We start from the raw sequence: 21,697 nt of genomic DNA on the forward strand, positions 1-21,697 counted from the left end.
AAGGAAAGGACCCTCTGTGTCTCCCCAAGCAAAACACACATTGTTTGTGTCCCATGTTTTCTGTAGGGCTCAAGAACAGTACCCACCAGGATAATCATGATCATAATCTAAAATTTGAATTATTGTTATTCCATACAGAGACGTATGCTATTATTAATAGATACGTAAACATAGTAAATACAGCCCCTTTAACTTAATAGTTTTCAGTCTGCCTATGGAAAAGGGCAGCAGAGGGTACCAGCATTAAGAAGGGTGTGAAGGCAGAGTGAGTGTGTGGTATATGAGAAGTGAGGAGTGGACAGAGCAAAGGTAAAGAGCATTCATTTGTCCTCAGACGTGCTTTCACCAGGCAGGAAATTGGCTCCTGAGAAATAAGTCAGTGCTGTGCCTCTCTGAAGAAAAGGCAGAATGTTGATTAAATAGGATACATGTGCAAAGGCTTTTATTAGGGAGGTGCATCGGGATTTATCAATTCAGGTCTTTTGTTTTTTCTAGAAATGGAATTTTCTACACGGGTGTATGTTCAATAGGTTAGAGGCTGGAAAAACATCATAAATCAACTCATGGCTAAAGTATTTATGTTTAATGTTTATTCTTATAAATGTGTTTTTTTTTCTCAAACTCAAACTCATGGTTCACTCTCCCAGCTTTCTCATGTTTTAAAGCTGCTGGGTTTCATATAGGACAGGCCTACTTTGGATAAAAGGTGATGCCTAAGTTTTTTCTCCCAAATCATATTAAAAACAATGTTTTTTTTAAGCACAATGATTATTATCTTCATTTAGGCTTTTAAGAGTTATTATAATTATTAATATCCAGTGAATGGAGCCAAGCAGTGGATGTTTTTGTTTTGAGAGGGCACCTACAGGAGTTGAGGCAGTAACCAGCCCCTTAAACAACATGGACAAGGAGTGCACATACATAAGAATATTTAGAGAGGGTGAGTTTGCAGAGGAAGGGGTGTCACACAAATATTTGAGGGCGGTGAATATTCAAAGGGCAATTATGCTTTGAAGGATGAGGAAATAAGCTGAGCCTTATCTCTGCCCGTATTTTATTTTCATTACACTTTTCCAAGTCTAGCAGCTGACTGAGCGTAAAGAGTGCAGCGGGACGGAAACCATGGCAGATGCAATGATTTAAATCCATTCATTTAAACTTCCTGTTGAGTTACAGTGAACGGAAGAAGATCTATGACTTTGCTTCACTTTAAGTTGCTGTCACTTTGAGGGAAATGAAGCCTTGTTACACAGCTCTCATTCTCTTAGTTTCACTTCCCCTGCCGAGTTTGTAGACTCCTCCAGCATCCCTTTAGCATACGGCTCAAAATAACCCAGTTGCAAAGAAGTTACAGTAAGGGTTGCTGCTGACCGTCTGAGGAGTGCAATGAGCTCTGAACTGTCCTCCCCCCATTGCGGTCACATGGCCCTCAGGCCCTTGGGAGTCACTACAAACAGCCTCACGTTCACACTGTGGGCTTTCATTGGGTCTCATTAGAGTGGCAGGATATTATAGTGGACTCTGCTGCAACATGCTTGAATCGAATGAACATTGTCCCACTTTATGTTCCACGCTTTGGAGGTTTGAACTCAATTATCAGTTTTCTATATTAATCAAGATTTCAAAAAAACTTTATTAAAAATGATTTGCCTTGTTACAGTTGCTCTCAATTCAGACAGAAAGAAAAGGAACCACAACCAAAAGAAATCAATATATTCACGGAATCTGTAAAAATTGATGAAAATAGGTCAATAATAATAGAGCAGGGTGGAATGACAACAAACACTGTATATGACATAAATAATGCTACAACCTTTAGAGGATCCAGCTCCACCCCCAGAACAGAGCCAGCACTCCTGATCACTTTGTTCAGCCTGTTAGTGTCTGCCACCTTCATGTTGCTGCCTCAAACACACCCCAGCATAGAAGAATACACTGGTCACCACAGACTCATAGACCACCCGCAGCATGGTGCAGCACAATTGAAGGACCTGAGCCTCCTCAGAAAGTACATGCAGCTCTAAGTCTTTTGTACAGTCCTGATGAGTTCTTTGTCCAGTCCAGTTTATTGTCCAGGTACACACTATTGAGTTTGAGATGGTTGAAGCCACATCAGTCCACAAAACCGCCCACCACTTCCTGGTATTCTGTGATGTCTCAACCCCGAATACATCCTAAAACTGCAGAGTCATCAGAAAACTTCTGAAGATAGCAGGACTCTGAGTTGTACCTGAAGTCTTAGGTATACAGGAGGAATACAAGTATAGAAGAGGTATACAAGCACAGTTGTCAGACATACAGTTCTGCAGGGAGACATACTGGGGTATGAAGGTAGTCCATGATCCACAAAATCATGAGAGTGTCAACTTGCATGTTTTTAAATTTCTCTCCCAGCAGTTTATGTGTGGTGTTTAATGCACCGGAGAACTCAGAATTTCCTTTCTTTTCATTTCATTAGCAGGAAACTGTGGTAGGCAACAAGGGAGGGCTCAAGCACATTTTAGATCTTCAGTCTAACTCATTTATGAATTCTAACTTGCATAATCATGAATTTAATAAAGGATTAATAGTAACTTAATATTAGCAGGGCTTAAAGTGCTGGCCTTGAGATCAAAAATCACAGCAGTCTTTATCAGGCAATTATAATCCAATGCAGGATGAGAGGTAACGGCAACAAGGCCATGTTGCTAATTGATCTTTGCTGCACAGAAGATCTATTTCCGGTATAATGGATCCTTATTGCCATGCTATCTCTGCACTGTGTCACAGGATCTTCCGTGATGGATGATTCCCTGAGACTGAGACAGACTTTGTCATCATGCCAGGTGATCAATCGATGACTCGCCAATGCAGACTCAGACAGATTCAGCAGACACCACTCAACTTTAAATTTCTCAGCCAGTGGAGAAATGCCAAAAAGCTAAAGGGCAAATTTAATCCCTTTGCATTTAACTCATGATAGGAATAGTAAATGTGAGAGCTTCCCTTTCCACCAGGCACTGCTGCAATGTGTAATTCAATATTAGTTTGTGGGCTCTAGAAATGTTTGCAGCTGGTGAAGAATGTGGGGATTTTTGTGTTGTGGCTTCTTCTTTTGTTTGAGTGTGATAAGGTATAAGTCATAGACTGTGTATGGTATTAGTCTAGTCATGAGTGTGCATTTATCTCACAACAACACAGAGTAACAGTGCCCTCTTCTGGTGCAAATGTATTCCACAAATTTTAAGAACAAAATTCAAAAGAAAAGTAAGAAACATCTGGAATTTATTTTAAAATAAAATAATTTCAAAATCAAAATGTACATTTGGTGAATGACGTGTTTGGTTTTGCTGTGCTGGTATTTCAATTTATATTAAAGTAAGAAATGTTGTGATACCACAGAACAGAGAGTGCTGTATTGCATGAATCTCGTGAGCTTATTTAAATAATTTTGTTCCTGTCACGCATTATTTTGTTGTGGTTTTGTTGTGGTTACCTTATAAGTTGGACCCACTTATAAGGAGAAGATTGGAAGGCTAGGGATAATCTTTAAAACAGCTCTTGGTATGCTTGGGTAACTAAAAAAGACCAGGCTTATTCCTATTCTCAAATGCACCAGCTGAACTGACTTAAAGCTAAACAGCTAAAAACCCTGACGTTGTGCTTATATCATCTATTTTGTTATCTGCTAGATAGAGAAATCTGTGTGTGGGGTCAGAGCGTCTGCAGGGGAAGAGCAGGTGTCTCCACAAATAGTGACAAAGTTCTGCAGGAGGCGCCCAGAACAGTTCACCGTGGTGGTGCATGAGTGTTGATGAGTCAGGAAATGTGTGCCGTGCCTATAGTGTCCTGACGTAGGCCACCTGGGAATCATAAAAAGTGAATCCATATTTGGAAGAAAGTGTTCTAGGTTTGTCATCATGGCACTTTTTTAAAGGAAAAAATACCACATGTGGAGTCTCTTCCCCAGTGTCTATTTCTGTATATCTGTCATTCAGCACAGTGGTGCAGAGAAGAAACAATATGAAGTCATTATAGAGAGAGAGAGAACAGCAGTTCATCGCTAAAGCTGAACTTCTCCTGTAGATTTCTATATATTCGACCCTGTTTCAGACGGTGAGCTATTCTTTATGGATGGTGGGTGAATGCTAAACAGCAGCAAGTTGAACAATGCAAAACACTAAAATATTTCCATGAAAACATTTTGTGTTTTAGATTGCAAAAACGTTTTCTACTAATCAATCAGTGGTTCACCAATCAAGTGGATAAAATGACATTAGCAAACACAACATGCTCTTGGCATTACCACATGACTAATGTTTGCTGGTTGTTTCTAAGTGACCCCCAACTTCTGAACAGTAGTGTAACTTTGCATTAAGTGAATACGGAAATCCACTTTTGCCTTAAGCTGCAAAAATGTTTCAACATATTTCTTTCAGCAGTTGGTGGCATTTAGTGGATTAGTGCCTGATGAAAAGATTTCATCAACAGGCATTTCAGCAAAAGATAAAGGACAAGTGTTAAGTAGTCCAGTATAATGACACTGTCAATGATGTTGTGTGTGTTGAATTTAAAGTTATATTTTCTCACAGTTTGCTCTTCTTTTAAAAAAAAGGAGTAGAGACACAGACTAAATGGAGCCATCATGGGGAATAAATCAATAGCTAGTCAATAACCAGATATCGTGTCAACTCTGCTAATGCAGCAATCTTGCAACACAGCATAGCAACTCTAACTGTGCACGAATGCATTTTAAAATATGCATATGATAAATAGTGATTTACTAATCCATCTAAATACTCACTGGCTTTCATCTATCTTAAACACACCATACAAGCGAGTCAAACTGATAAATCTAATTAAGGCTTTTTAATTAAGGCTTTAATGTGTTGTTGGATTGCGGTTTAACTAGGAGCTGTGACACAATAAAAACTACTTTTCAGGGATGGCTCTTTTTACCGGATCAATATTTTTCCAGTCACCTCAATCAAGCGAGATGAAAGTGAAGAGGACGACGTTTTCATACCAGATTTTCCACCAGGAGAAAAAATAAAAAGTCTAAACCAGAGAAGCGCAAATCCAATTTACCACACATACGATCATTTTTCTGAATGTTAACAAGGCTGACATCAAAGAGTGTGGATGTACAGAGTGAACCAATCCACATAAAACCCTCTGGTTAGGACTAAACACACTGGTGGGTAACAGCACAAAGGAAATGTCTGGTGGAAATCAAGAATAATATCAAAGCCTCACAGACGAATCGGAAGAGAGTGGGTGACTCATTCAAAGCCCATCAAGTACACTTTTGCTTTGCAGTGGTCCGGCTGACATCCTCCCCTCAGCAGAGCATGCACGCAAACGCAGACTACAGATGAACAACAAGGAGGAAAATGATGCATCCAATTTCTAAAAAAAGGCCTTTAAGTGGCAACATGAGGCTTTAAATATTGTTTGTGTCTACAAAAGCGCATGGATGGCTCTTTAATTAAGATATCACATAGGAAATTACAACATAGTGCCTTTTGATATTGGGAAAGACGAAGCAAACGTATGAGGAAAAAACTAAATAATAAGCAGGATCCAGTAGGTAATAAAATATCAGTGCCGCCTCCTGAGCCTCCCCAGCCTCACAATGACACAATTTGCCTTTATTTAATGCAGCTTCTCATCCTTTGACCGCTGACTATGTTAATTGCAGGCGCAGGCTTGTACTTCAGACAACTGCAATTTACAAAAGGGTTCAATAACATGACAAGACATCAAACTATAGCATAAAGAGCGAGAGCACAAGTAAATTGCACCGCCACAAAGACAGACTTGCATGTTTGACACAGTGCCAAAGGGGCATCCTGCATGTGTGATGATGAAAGAGCGGTGTGTCTCAGGAGCAGCCAATGGCGTCACACAAACCAGGGGTCTAATTAAGCCAGGTGAAATCTGGCAAAGCTTGCGAAAAAACAGACTGGTTGGAGGTCCACGGCTTCCTCCAGGTTTCCTTATGCAATAGAATATTAAGATGGGAGAAGATGGCTTCAAATGTCTGAACTTTTTCCTATGACACAAATTTGTGCAAAGTGCATTTTATTGCATCGTTGCAGTGTAACCGATGACAGATTCTAAATTTATAACCTCTACTAGAAAATCTATACTGTACATCCAGTTACAAGAACTGCACATACACTGTCACGCAAGTAAAGTCATCTTTATGAGTGTGACATTAATTTAATCGAGCCGAAAGACAGAATTGCTACAACAACAATTTGGGCGAATGATGATTTAACCTTATTTATGCAGACTAATTGCTGTCATCATGTGAGATCTGAATAATGATTACACAAACTCTCCCTCTCCAGGACACTGGCAGCAGCCAATTAGTTGCTGTCTTGAGGCCTCTCTCCTTGGCTCATCTTCCCTGACTGTGTGTGCTAACAGCCGGAGCTTTCACTTCCAAACCCAGCAAGCCCATGGTCCATCTGCTTTTTCTTTGGTGTTTGGCAAAGAGGAAAACAAATGTCATGAATTAACAAAGATGTTGTGATTTTATAATGCGTTTGCAGAAGCTCAAGAATGATAATACTGTGGAACAAACTGCGTAAGTGTTTCATCGGTGGGGTTTCTCTCTTTGTTGTTTAAGGTGCATGAAGGAACATTATCTGCAAAAGGGAAATCTCCCTGCACTGAGGAGAGGTCCTAACATTGCTCAGCTGTGGAAGTAAAGGCCTTGATACATTTAATAATAGAAGAGGCTGCTGTGTGGAGGGACTGGCTGCCAGAGCACAGCCTCCCACTGCCTGCACGGTGACAGACACAGGGGCACTCAACTGGAAGCGAGGAAATGAAGGAGTGTAAGGCTGTCAATCGGTAGGAATGGGGAGCTTTAGAGGTGGGAAAACAACGGAGAGAGAATAGAAAAGGGGAGGGGTAGAAAGATAAAATGGAAAAGGAGGAAGAAAAGAAACTGGAAATGGAGAGGTGTAGCTAGAGAAATCCAGAATCAAGGCACAGAAGGATGAAAGTTGCTTGAGCAGGGTGGTTATAGCTCAAAGAGAGACAGGGGACTGATTTTAGAAACTAACATCTGTGCAATCATTTTATTTAAGGGGCTGTCATACAGAAGTGAGCTGAAGCAACTCTACACTACAGTAGCTAAGAAACAATGGTGTGAGACGTGTTCATACCCGTGTGTTTGTTTTTAATAAAGTGAAGCTCTGAGCTTTCTTTGTCAAGTACAATAACACATTTATAGAGGTCAGCAGATATGATAGGTTAAGTCAGCCCTGCCAGCTCGTGCTGCTCAGGTGGAGCTCTTTCACCGAAGGCACGGAGCCGTGAAATGGACTGAAACACCAGTCAGCCCTGCGGACACACAGATGCACCACTAAGGATCACATGGAACATTCAATAAACAAACAGTGCAGCGTTTTCAAAAAGGCCAAGCGCACCTACCAGCACATGGCTTTACATTAAAAACCACCAGAAACTGATATGTCCTGACACAGGCACTGTGTTTAAAATAGGGTGCTGGTATCAAGGGACTGTCACAGAAGACTAAATCGAACTCCAGGAGTACTGTAACATCTGTAACATGAACCGATACCGATACTTCTCACTCTGAATTCAGAAGGAGATATCACACTAACAGAAACGATGAAGGAGCCTTCTCAGTAATAGAGATGGGTCCAGCTTCTACTGTGTTGAAAGGTATCTGCCAGAGTTTAGAAAAGAAAGACGGCGTCAGATCATTTCCTAAAAATAGAAAAAAAGTCAGCTAACGTGACACTGCTGCAGTGCTCCAGTGTTTTAATGTGGATAAACTGGTGCCTTATTTTCCAGTTCACAGTGGAAAAGGAAGTCGTTAAATGGAGACGAGTCATTCCGGCATTTTGTTAGGATTGCAAGTCCATCAAGTTACAAAGTTAAACATACAAACACATAGAAGATTGTGTTTCATCATAAAAGAAATACTTGCTCAAAGAGAATTTAATTCCGGATGTACTACCCAGCCAGCAAGCAGCGAGCCAAATGAGCAGTCCATTACTCATGCTAGAGGGTCAAACAACACACACCCAGGGCCCTGCTATAAGGAAATAGGAAATCCTGCACATCACTGAAGGAAATATTAACTCTCACCTCATGTTAAATGCAAATGGATAACAGCCTGAAGGATTTAGACAGAGAGGAGACGCCATGCAATCATTCAAAACAGAAAACACACAAACTCTGATGCAATTAATGATTTAATGTCAGAGGCATCATAAGGTGGTAAAGATTTCAAGAAGTGACATCATCAAATCTATCACTGGGTGGCATTAGATTGTGACTGTATATTATTATATTGTTATTTATTCATACTGAACACTTCAGAGCTTCTTTTTAACTAAAGAAAATTGAAGTTCAATTTTTAAAGTTAGAACCTGACCTATGAAAGGACATGTGGTGCTCAGATAACTGTGAGCCACGATATGGAGATAGATAGTGAGGGATTTGTCAAGGTGGGACCTTTGAGAAGAGAAATCAACTATAACAGTGAGTTATTACCAAGCCTGACATTTACAGCTGTTTACAAAGACAGGGGTCGTTTCAAAACGGTAGCCATGTATAAAGGTTTAAGTTAAATGCTGCTCAGGACATGTACAAAATCTTCCAAATTGAACCTTGACCAAGAGCGAGACAAGTCCCAGCTCCACTGTGTCCCCGGTCAAAAGGAGACATGTAATCAGCGTTAAACTCAAAAAGCCTCAGTGAAGACAAGCAAAGATTACTGCCATGCAACCATCAATAACCGATTTTAAAGCCGAAATCCATGAAACACAGCATGTGTTTCAATCTGCACTCTCGTCCGTGCAGCGACTCTCTGTCCTACAGGAGTCACGCATCGCTCCCTGCACGGGGCAGCACGACGAAACTTCACCGACCCCCATGTTCACGCTGTTGTTAGATTTTAGATACAACTACTGTGATTCGAGACGACAACAACAACAACCAGTCCGACTGAAGTCCGAGTTAGAGTTAGAGAGCGTGCAGGGTGAACTGTACCTTTGCCGGTGTCTTCAGAGGCAGCTGGAAGTAAATGACTTAGTGAAGCAGAGTACAGTCGTGATGAATGGATGCTGCGCTGCCTAGCAACCAGACGACCAATTGAATAAATGAGAGCACAATCTGACAAAGACAACATTTTCTATATAGATGATTTTAATTTTGTAAAGTCTCCATGCTAAGTTAAACTAATGTTGTTAATAGTTCAGTAATATTAAAATAACTTGCTTCACTACCTACTGTTACACAATAAGAGTAGCAAAAAAAAAAAAAAACAAGAGAAAGAGAAACAAATAATTATTGCAACACAGAAGAACACTGGATCTAATAGGAGTTATGGCTTAGGCTAAGTGTGGCAGATACATGTTATTAGCATGTTTATGTATACATGTCAAAAAGATCCAGTAACCATCCAGGAGACAGAACACACTTGAGCAGTAATATAAGACTTTAATTCTTTATTTGTTGTAATTGTGCGATTGCAGCTCAACATTGCTTAGCATTTTCATAACACTTTGATTCAGACACAGAGTGCATGTGTTAACACTGTACCACAAACTGGCAAATGGTATGGCATGCTCTCTGGTCAGCAGCTACCTCTACAGCCCCCTCTAGTGAATTCACTGTGTAAGTGGGTCACTATGTGGAACAGGGCTGCTTTGCCCAGTGGAGGGAGTTCTGTAGCACCTTCTTGGCTTTAAAAACGAAACCCTGTTAAATGAAAGAAATACTCAGTTTATCTCAAGTGTTTGCCAGGCCTAGAATAAGAAATCCTATCAGTCACTGAGGAGAGCACAGCTCTCATCTTATGTGAGACATCTCCTCTAGAAAAGGGGTCTTCATGCAGCCTGTGCAAAGCTGATCCATCCACAGAGGAGCCTCGTGCTGCAGAGGGGTGCGGCGGGGGTAGAAAATGTATGACAGGTCATAGTTCAACAGACAGCTCAGGGAGGCCATGTAGACGTCTGAGAAACGACACAGACGCCTGGAGAAGTAGGTGGGGTTGTGACATGTCCTGAAGATGCTGCCGAACTGAGGGTTGAACATGTTCTTTGTCATCACCCTGGGACAGAAGAATTTAGGGTAAAGGTCAACATGATTTTAAGCACACATGCAATTATATATTTAAAAGTGAAAGAAGAATTTAAGTCTGTTAGCTTAGTAACAGTATGTAGGTGTTCATTCAAACTATTTTATAAACAGGTAGTTTAGTTTACTGTAAGAGCATATTTCATATTTTATGTTATTATTATAGGCTTTTAAAATCTTAAACTACAGAGTAGCAAGTAATTATGGCTGTCTGATAAATATGCAGAGGAGTTGAAGTACTAAAGTACATGCTAATATACAGCACTTCAATAAATGTCCCATGTGACCTAAGTGGGGTCAATGGGTTCACTGGGTTCATTGGGTGGTGACTAAGATTGACTGAAGGATAAAGATAATGACACTCACCGCAGTTCTTCTCTTTCCTTCTGCCATTCCTGAAGAATCTGTTTAGATTCTGGGTCCCGGTATGTCTGGTATAATGAAGAACACACTATCAACAAATGAAGGTCTACTACATTACTACAAATACCCAAATAGTTATTCATACATAAGCAAATAATGATAATCTCATTCTCAGTTCAAATGTTTGTCGTCTTTAGTCTGTAAAAGTCTTTTTAACTGTATTTCTTTGATTTGTTTCCACACAGTTCCCCCATCATAAGCCAAAAGGGGGCCTGTACAGAAAAATTAAGTGCACTCACAAGAGGCTTGGTGACTAAACAATTTCTGGCATCCTGTTTTGTCAGCATGTTATCGAGCCAGTTGAAAATCCAATGACGAATAGCTGGAATTAAGTGACAGCACAGATTGTGGTTTGCCCTCAGCTCATTGAGCAACCTGAGGTTTACCAACTATGAGTAACTTGCTGGCTGTCAGAGGTCACCATCTGTCAACTTTAACCCTCAAGACTTTTGGGCTAAAGAGCTAGTTATGACTGGAACATGTTTTTCATGTATCAGCGTTGGTATTTGGTTTGTACACAGAAAAAAACAAAGGGAGGAAGGGATTAGGGCGTCTTACCTGTAGGCGTTCCATCAGGCCGGTCAGAGCCTGTAGCCAGGTGAGGTTCAGCGAATACCGACTTGTGCTCACCACCCTGGTTTCCTGCTCCAGCTCAGGTACTATGGCTGCTGTACGCCAGCCGTGTCGCAACATCAGGTCCTGCAGCAGAATATCAAATTGTCTTGTCAAACTCAAACGTGTGTATATCTTCAGTGAGCCGATTTCTGCACATAAACACATTCACTGATGAATTAATGTATCCTATAAGGTTCCCATAAGAGCTTACATATACATTCTCTCTATAAAAAGATATCTACTAAATATTTGACTACTGAAGTCTAAGACATAATCTCAATACTTACTGACAACACGTTAATGCAGTTTATGTTTACTGTGTCAAAGGAATATACAGTGGCAAGAAAATGAATGTGAACCTTTTTCTTTTTATGGTTGTTCTCAAAGATTTTTTTGTATTATTACTTAGGCACATTATATTCGTTAATACTCCAGACTTAGATGAAGATCAGATCACATCATACTTGCCACTGTATGTGGAAAAAAACAACTACACTGAACAGGAACTGTTTGTTAAGGTAATAACTGCTCTCCCATGCCTTTGATTGACTCATTTTCATACAGCACTTTCATGGTCTGTACTTAATTTGAGGTATGTAGCATAAAATATAAACTATGTTTTATATGTTCAAATGAGTTTCTTTACTTTATATAAAGCAATTCAAATTTCCTGTGTTCTGAAACAGTACCATGTGCTCTACAGCACCATCTGGTGTTAAACTTTTCATGCACAGTCAGCTTCAGCTCCGCCCTATGCCACATTGGACATTTTCAGAATATGTGCATGGGCACACGTCTGACAGGGCCTGACCCATAAATACATATATTACTATAATAATGTAAAATAAGAAATTACTATTTTAACTACCAACATCTATTACTATACAGAACAGTAATGTCGTATTAGCAATGCTGAAAAATAACACTGAAATGCTGAATATTGTAAAAAATAATACACAGAACATGAATGTAAAGTACAGTATATGTATGTCTAGAAAAATCATCCTAAACACAGCCTCAACAGTTATAATGTAAATCGTAAATGCAGTGATGATATTCCTGTACTTTGTGACACTTACAGCCAAGTCACTATAGAGATGATCCCCAAAGTAAAGAACTTTCGATCCTCGCCAGCCTGTCAGTCGGAGAAAGTCAAACAGGTTTCCCTGAAACACAAGAAAGGCCTTGTAATATCTATGTCTATGAATGAGACCACACAGGCTGCAGCGAGCAACAACATGTAAAAACGTCACTATGAAACAAAGAGACGCCTCATTATTAGAGCACCAGGAGTTGGCTTGAACAAAAATCATTTTCAGCGTTGTCAGATAGTAGTCTAAAGTAATACTGACCTGTTTGTAGATCTGCCCTTTGTCCAAACTTTTTATCTTCTCCCACCGTAGGTCTCCATTGCCATCCAAGCGTCTAAAAGGCCTGTGAGGGTAGAGGTCAAAAAACACTGTAAGAATAACAATTCTGGTGGATGTTGCTGAAATCACTCATAAACTGAAATAATAAAATGGGGCATTTATGTGACAGTGGAACATTTCTGAATGTGATGGGGTCTGTACTTTTCCAAAACATGTACTCACTTGATACAATCAGTAAAGAAGTGAGGTTTGTCTGCCTGTACAATGACAACATCAAAGAAGTCTCTCCAGTCTTTTCCCACCATGTGTGTCATTCCTTTATCCCTGCGGGCAGAAAAAGAACATTAGTAAAACAAATTGCAGGAGAACTGTTTACCCTATGAGTCAGGGTGGTAACGCACAAATAACACTTACACAAAGCTGAAGGGACTGTTGGTGATGAGGAAAAGTTTCTTTCCATGACTGACCAATCGATGCAACACAGCTTCGGTCTCTTCCCCCCTCAGAATAAACTTGTCTGTCAAGAGAAGGAAGCAAATCTTGTGTAAAGGAAATGGCGTCCATGTGCAGCAATGTCCTGAATCGACCTGATGATACAAAATGCTCACCCAGATCTTGCATGATCCATTTGTACATGTAGCCTTTTAGATGAACCATGCCAATTGCTTCCTGGGGATTAAATGAAGTGTTACATAATGGTAACAGATTTTCGCAACATGGTACTTTTTCTGATTTAGTATTTTCTGCTTAGAGATAGCACCCAAATAACAGTAACTGAGAAAAACTGTGCAAGTAGTTAAACTTGACTTTTGTAAATCAGAGCAGAGGTTATGAAGATGTAGCTGACACGCTGCAGTGCCCAGTAACTGGAAACCACAACACCATGAGCAAAATGGGTAACTGTTCCCTGCTATGCCCGTGAGAGCCTGTTACAAAATTTTAGCTGAGCTCAGCAGATTCCTGAGCCTCCCACTGAAGAATCGCAGCATGTAAAAACAGTCAAGTGAGACTAGATCTGTGTATTTCTCAGCATGAGCTAATGGGTGAGGACAGAGCTTTAAAAACACACTGTGTAATGTTCAATACAGCGACAGCGAGGGGGAGCGCTCACCGAGACGTCCTTGAAGAGGTGAACTGGATCATATTCAATGTCGTTAGTGATGAAAAAATCATTCGCCACAGCCAAGAGGGTCATCTCAGGAATGGAGAAGATGTCCATGAACTGCTTGACCTTTGGCCCCTGTTAGAAAATTCACTTTAATGCCAAAGTGGTTGCTGCTGTTTGGACTTTTTAATTGCTTCCTAAATACATTCAGAACGGTGGCTGGTTTGGTTTTTTAATTTGCTTTGGTTGTAATTACTTGTGGGGCTTTTTGTAACTTTCTCACTCTCTATAGAGCACTCCTTTGTACTGCTGCATATCTTTGTCCTCTTAATTAACATCGACACTCCTGTGTCTCTGAGCTGGAGACAGAGGGCTGACGACCTGCTGAGATGGCCTATATGAAAGACAGCCTTTCCACTTATTGTATAGCTCTTATTGTATTAGCTTTGCACCCTAAAAAAGACTGTTTCTGAAGAATTTCCCCAACTGAACCATTTCCCCTCTGCCCTTAAAACAGAGCCAAGTGCCCAAATGAGATTAGAGCCACAGAGGAACTATTTTGGCCTAAGACTACTTGAAGAAGGATTAAAGGATGGGAGAGGCAAACTTCCTGCTGCAGGAAAGCACTCACCAACTGAAAACTATGTGAAGCTAATTCTAAACATCAGACTGCTCGTAATGAGGACACAGGTCAGATTAGCCTTTGTGACTGCCAGGCTCAATAGAGACTAGATAGATTAGGCGAAACTTGTAAAAACATCATCACAAATTTGTTTGCTGGACACAGTTCTTGTGGTCAGCCTTTTAGGGACTGGAACACTGCTTTCCAGCTGATTCATGATGACAATAGAACAAATGAGATTACAAAATCACCACTGGGGACTTATGTAATTGTTAAGCTGTACAATGCCAGGCACTCGAAATCTCAGGGACGGTCACAGATTAAATCCTAAACTACATCCTTGTTTGACAGTGGATTATAACAAATGTGTTGAGCCCACAATTTTAAGAAGAGTTTAGTTTTTTTGCCCCATCTGTGCAGATCCAAACAGATTTCAAAGACAAGCAATGCAAATCAAGCTGAAATTGAAAACTAAGAATAGCAAGTGTGACATATGTCTCTTTTCATCTAAATCTAGTTTAAAGTTATGATAAACACTCGATGCCACTGAACTAATGTGCCTTATATAGATTAGATTGCCCACTTTGTTTTCAGTAAAAAAACATCCTCCTCACCTTCCCATAGAATCCGCTGTCCTGCTGCAGTGGGATATGGTAAGTCCCTCCAAACAGCTCAAGGACATGCTCATCTGGGACTGGGCTTAGGCCCCTGAGAACATGAAACATGAGTGAATCTACTAGAACACAATACAATATTATCAGACAATGCAAACTGTGATTTGGAATTCAACAGCAAAGATGTGGATAAAGGAACATGAATAAAAATGAATGTGGCACACACTTTATGGATGTAAACAAACTGAAATCTATGCTCATGATTGTTTGGCACACTCGCTGCTTGTTTCAGTATAGATCCACAATCGCACACACAGCATCAACATATATATACTATACCGATATACTGTTCCTGGCTGAATGTAGTGAAAGGCATCTATCTTCATGAGAAGACCCTAAACAAAAGAGATTCACTTTTAATTACCTGTCCAGAAAAGTGCACACATCCTGCACATGGCACATGTTGTAATTGAAAAGTATTTACCTTTTGAATGTCGTAGTGAAGACCCCGCACAGCAAAGTTGGGAAGGTAATCATATTTGCGGATGCCCTCGGGGTACTGTTAAACAGGAGGATGAGAAGGATGAATTCATCCGAGTCGACAAGCTGTTGTAACATGGCTACACTTGTTGATACTGTTAAGTACTGTTAAACACACCTTAAAGTGTTCAATGAGGAAATTTCTCGCTGTGTTGTAGATGAGTGCGTTTAGCGCGTTTGAGTACAGAGCAAGCGTGTAGTCATAGTCAAAACCGTAGATGTCCACTTCAGACAGGTCGACCTCATTGTTAGCGTAGATGGTGGAGGAGTTGAGAAGGTTACACGCGCCTGGCGGGATCAGGTCTGGTGCAGAGGGGAAACACTTGCTCAAGTCAAACAAGTCAAACACAAACCAAATCAAACAGGCATCAATGAGTAAAGAAAGATAAGGGAGCAAAACACAAGTCACTGTTTACACTTTATAGTTGGTAGGTTTAGGTCATCCAATTGTCTGACTCGCATTGTATTGTTTCTGTTGTAAATCCTGCTGATTGTGCGCCTCTGTAGAGAGGAAAGTAGTTATTCTACTTTTGTTTTGAATCTAGTGAAACTGGCAAACTCACCGGAGGTTGCGTAATGCATGCTCCCAAGATGTGAACTGAACCAAGTCAAACCAAAAAGAACACTCTGTACAGTTCTTATAAAAACATTAAATTTAATGTATTACTGAATGAGAGTCCAGCTTACACCAGCTCCTGTAAGGGAAGTTATTTTCATTATCACTTTAATCAGTTTTTCTGACCAAGGGTAACAGTCATGCAGCTACCACATGGACACAGATTAAACAAACAGTTTACAGTCTGCCTCCGCAGCCTCTAATACCCTGGCTGGGATATGAACACAGGACTGTGTCTATAGGAGAAAGTGGGACATTGCCTTCTGTCCTGGGACAAGTCAAAGAGGGCTGCAGCTGGACAGCAGATATGCACTTACCAACCCTGAGGCTGGCTTCCCCCACTCGACTGCTGGAATGCTGTTCCATGTGGGGGTCACATTTCAAAAGATCCGAATCACAAGTCAAACTGAGATGCGTGACCAGCTTTAATTAAAACCCCATTTAGAGAGGAGCTCAAGCTTTTCATTAAGTCAGTCATGGAAAATTGAAAAGGTGAACATAGCAAAAATGCGGTTTTGATCAAATAAAAACATGTTTTAGAGTCTTATGCACAATTAATGCTTCAATTTGGAGAAATTAAATTGCATGTTCATAAATCAGTGGTAATAATAATGATCACTATGCTGCATATTGAGTGTGTTTACTTTTGATACGTTTTGCCTGTGCAGGTGTATCACTGATGGTAAACATGGTAAAACTGGGGCAGGACAACAACAAATGTGAAAGGTAAACATGCTGAGAGAGACTTTGTACTTTTAATATCTGCCAAAATTGCAATATAAATTATTATAACTGTATAAAACTGTATGAAAGATGATCACATATATATATACTTTCAAATATAACTCCTGCATTTGCCGGGTTTCATTTCCTCTAGAAGGGAGGATCTCTGTTGATTGTTGTGCTGTGAAGTTCAACCAGCTGAACTTTCTGAAGTGTGGGGACTTAAAATGCGTTGACATCACACTAGATTAGTGGTCTGACTATGTCTCACTGTTGGCTGACACTGAATGCTGACCACTGGATTTAAACACAATAATAAAGCACATCCCAACTAGTGTTTTTAGTTTGCTAAAGTCTGGTCATTTTGAGACCAGATAGAGGAACTGTGGAAAAACGAACCCCGTAACTTGTTGTTTGTTTAAAACACAGTTGAACCTGGAAAACGACTGCACCGAGGAAGTAGCAGCGTTCATGTGCCATCTGTCCAACGTGGCTACTTGGAAAGAGGATGAAGACAATCCCCAAAAGGACAAAATGTCTTCTCTGACGGCAGAAACATCGCTGATGCTGGGAACAGGAGCTCAGCCTGCCAAAAAAGGGGGGGACACTATGGAGACAAAAGGGGGCCCCTCTGCTTACCGTGAACCAGCCGTTTGGTGTCGTTGTACCGAGTCCAGAAGTAGGACCTCAGGTCCGCAGGAGCCGCGGTGGAGGTGTAGGACCGTCTCCTCACACCACTGACGCCGGGAGCGCCCGCCGGCTCCTTGGGTCGCTTCTTGTCCCTGCTCGGGCATCTGTGCGGGGGCTCGCCGGCCGGTGGCCCGTCGCCATTTGGCCCGTCCGAGCCCCGACTTTGGGCTTCAGTTTTTTCGCGGCCCTGCTGCTCTCCACCGCTGCATGTGCTGGAGAGCCCGTTGACTCTCGACGACCTCGCCACGGGAGGAGTCCCGCTTCCCCTGGCCCACAGTGTACGCGTCAACACCGCTCCAGCCGTCTTCAAAGACATTTCGGACTATTCAAAGGGAGAAGCACGCGTGCGGAGCTGCTGCTGTTGCAGGTTGGTGCGAGCAGCAGCATGAAAACAATCCCTCGCCCTCAACACAGAGACGCCCGCGCTGACCCCGCCCCGCTACGTAAAGGGGGAGGGGGCTTCAGTCCCTGCAGCCAATCACAGCAGCTGCAGGTATCTGCGATCGGAAAACACATGGGAGCATAAAAGTACTGTATGTTCTGTTAAAGTAGGAAGGAAAGATGTAAACATACAGGGTATGCATGTTTAGATATTTGTTTTACTTCAGTTTTGTATAATATAGAAAACAAGTGGTTAAAGCAAAACTAATCTTCTTATAAATACAATAAATAAGTGCAGCATTTATCCAAATGAATAAATAAAAAACAACCCTGCATCTCCATAAAAAGGCCTGCATTTATAGTGTTAGGTGGGAAAGTGTGTAAGTAACTTCCAGTAAGTTGTAGTTAAATTAGGTAAGGCACTCTGTCTCTGTGGGTTTTTTTATTTTACTACAGTAGCAACTACTTTTGCGTGTGGAAGTAGCAGCTTTAATAATAGGAAACATGTGAAAAGCTGTAATGCGGTGGGGGTGTAACACAGAAAAACACAACATTAAAGAGGAGGATGTCGAAGGGGTCCACAGAGCTGTGGAGGATCCTCCTGTTTGTTTTCGGGGCCGCTGCCAACTGGCTTGATGACGATCATCTTCTGCAGACCTGCACGCAGCAGGATGACTGAGTCACGAACTGTGCTTCACACAGTTAAAGACACATGTCGGACAAAGGAGAGGCCGTTCGGGAGCGGGACGGGTTTGAGGAGGTGTAATACGGGTTTGGCAAGCACCAGAAAGCCGAACAATGCAATCCGAGGCACCGCGACAGCTTAAGCACATACTTCACGGGCTGCATGTCTCCAGGACCCCCGGGCGAGACCAGGGGAGATTAGAGGACTCCTCCCACGGCCCCCCTCCCCAACCACCAAAAGAAATGTGATAAACACCCGCTGCTTTCCGATCTCTGCTGGGCCTCGTCAGCAGGGATGACATTTGAACCAAGACACACTTGATGCTACAACAAATCTATGACTTGGTGCTGAACAGTCAAGTCTTATCGGGGGGCTTCCGTTTTCTAGCTGCTTGATTTCATCACTGTAATCTGTTCCTCCATCGATCACAACTCGATTTGCATTTTCCAACTGTCGTGGGTCACAAACAGGCTTTCCCACAAGTCCCCTTCCTGTTTATAAAAGTGACATTTGCTGGGAGCTGGTCTTGCCCGAGGTTCTTAAAGATGTTTTGCCTCCCATCTGAAAGACTACTCCGGTTGTGGAGTAGCAGGCCATTGCCCTCCAGGTGTTACCGACCCAGGCTGGCCTACATGGCCCACCTGGCCATCATGTGTGTCCTTTGGGTCACATGAGTTACTGCGCCTCTCCACCTCTCCACCTCTCCACTCTGCCAGATGCGCTCCTTGTCCTCGTTGACCTCCACTGGACTTCTACATTGTGCCATTCACTCCAACTCTATGTATTTGATTTATCTCACTCAAATCAAAACCCCACTAACACAGGGATTCCCTGGAAAGTGGTTTTATGGCACAAAGCCATTTCTCCAGCTTGATTTTTTTTTTCCATTAAGTGGAAAAATGACTTCAGAAGAAATGTCTTTATTTTTAGTTGTTTTCCAGTTACTCCCAACACCCTCAGTGAACATAGGAAAATAGCAAATTCCACAAGAACTAAGGCTTTCACATGCATTCAAAGCAACATGCTGCTGTCTAAATCAAGAATATTTAAATTTCTCCATGTGAAAATTGTAAATCTTCATGGACACTGAAGAAAAGTATGAGCTAATAAAATAAAACTGATGCTAGCTTCAGTATAATAAAGATGTGGCCAGATTATGCAGACGGTCACTCCTGGATTATTTCTATAAATAAGCATGTGTGAACTTCAGTAACTGGCCACTTTATAGCAGGATCTCCACTTCTTTCTGTGTAACAAGTCTTGTTTGCTTATTTACCACATACTATTATATGCATATTTACTTCTCCCAAGGAGCTCATCAAACTTGTTCTGCAGGCTAGCTTCAAATAGGACAGTGTGCTATAAAGAATTATCACAATTAAAATGTATAATTATAATGAGCTTGATAGTTTGATGTCTCAAATAGAGTAACTTAGAACTCATCCAGGGGTTTAAAAAAATTATTTAAAGTAGAGGTTTTACTTGAACATACTTTATTCAAATAGGTTAATGATTTACTTTTTATTTAGTGCAGCATGTTTGATTATTGTTTGTTATTACATTGAAAACTCTTATTGAAAGACAGGTTCTCTCTCTTTTTCTTTCAGGTTGAGGTTTTTTTTTTCGTCTTTATGAGACTGTTTTATCTGCAGTGTGTCTTTAAAATCTAACAAAAGCTAACATTAATTATCATCATCAGATTGTCTAGTCCCTCATACATTGTCATTAACCCAAACTGGAAGCTGTTATTAGTCTGTCTAACTGTTCAGCTGAGTCAGATTTATATGACTCAATGGCACCGCTGCTCTGTTCACTTACAATAATTTTTAAGTAATGCCCTATAATGTGTGTGAACTCAGAAGACAACCATCAGCATAGAGTGTTGGCTTGTTTTTAATTCTTCATGACAAAAAAGTGGATCACAGGTTAATGAAAGGTCAAGCTGCATACACATAAAAAGTTGAGAATCACCAAATGGGATTGTGTGCATGTCATCTAAAACAGTTCACACGGTATGCAGACCACATAAATACAGTTTAAAATATTATACAATGGCAATTAAATTATACACACACACATCTGCACAGAGTGAATTAAATAGATTAAGAAATCCATTTACAACCTTCAAAGAAATATGACATTAAGTTAAAGCATTTTCACTTTTTAGCAATATCATAAACAGCCCAGCCCTCGTGGAGGCCCCTTTTAAAAACTGGTACTGACACTTTCAACTACCTGTAACGTTTTTGATTAATTATGTCACTCATTGTCTGCATTCCCAATTTATACACAGTAACATTACTCGTGGTAATGGTTTCCCAGACCAAATATACAAGATAAATTTACAGGAAGCTTAAATCAATACTAATGCTAATGGGTACATACAAAGCATGCTGGCTAAAAAGTGAAAATATTCTCCCAAAATGAAATATCACATTATTCAGTGCTAAAACTGCTCAGCGAGGTAAAAAATACCTTCAAAGAACAAAAACCACAACTACAGTGTTGAATAGTAGCAGATCACAACAAAGGCACTAAAAATTAAAATCAAAACAATCAGCAGGATGTGGCCTCTACTACTAAACCACAGGCCAGTAAACATAAAAAAAAATATTTGTATTTATTTATTTGCATTCGGTTCTCAATAGTCATGAACCCATTTTTTAACATTGCCCTGAAGATCATGATTGGTCAACATCAGGTCAGTTTAATTAGAATTTACACTGCACTGAGTGAAATGTAGTGTTGCCATGTAGATACTGACAGACACAGCAATATCCTCAAATCAGCCCTGGTGCAAACTCTACTAGTCTACTCAATAAGCAACCCATGTTCTGGCTATTAACAAATACAGCGGCAATGAAAAGTATGTAAACCTTTTGAAATTTCATGGTTTTCTGCATTAATTTAACATAAAATGTGATCTGATCTTTATTTATGTCAAGAGTGTTAAGAAAATTATTTTGGAGGAGAGCTACTTCGACTGACAAAAACAAAACCTTTTTCAGTTTGCTCCGCACAGGAAGAAAACACTTACGTGAGTCATGCCTCACCAAAAGGAGCTATGATTAAGTATTGATGATTTACATAAAGCTGGAAGGGGTTACAAAGTGATGGCGAAGACTTTAGAAAATTCACCAGTCTACACTTAAATGGAGACACTTTGGGACTGTGGCTACTCTATCAAGAAGTGGGCGGCCGGTCAA

At 40.8% G+C, this 21,697-nt stretch overlaps 1 protein-coding gene across 1 annotated transcript; it reads right to left on the reverse strand.

The window, feature by feature from the left end:
* Positions 1-9,461: 9,461 nt before the first annotated feature.
* On the reverse strand, positions 9,462-17,822 carry nt5dc2 (5'-nucleotidase domain containing 2). Its single transcript, XM_026367200.1, has 14 exons — positions 17,375-17,822; positions 15,515-15,699; positions 15,341-15,415; positions 15,196-15,251; positions 14,857-14,950; positions 13,627-13,755; positions 13,124-13,184; positions 12,930-13,032; positions 12,738-12,839; positions 12,498-12,579; positions 12,225-12,311; positions 11,089-11,229; positions 10,474-10,538; positions 9,462-10,081 (listed from the first exon to the last, which is right to left on the reverse strand). Exons 1-14 carry the CDS (start codon positions 17,739-17,741, stop codon positions 9,820-9,822), a joined length of 1,809 nt encoding a protein of 602 aa, XP_026222985.1. The 5' UTR covers positions 17,742-17,822; the 3' UTR covers positions 9,462-9,819.
* Between the last annotated feature and the right edge of the window lie 3,875 nt (positions 17,823-21,697).

Source organism: Anabas testudineus, chromosome 7, assembly GCF_900324465.2.
Source record: "Anabas testudineus chromosome 7, fAnaTes1.2, whole genome shotgun sequence".
NCBI classification, from domain to species: Eukaryota; Metazoa; Chordata; class Actinopteri; order Anabantiformes; family Anabantidae; genus Anabas; species Anabas testudineus.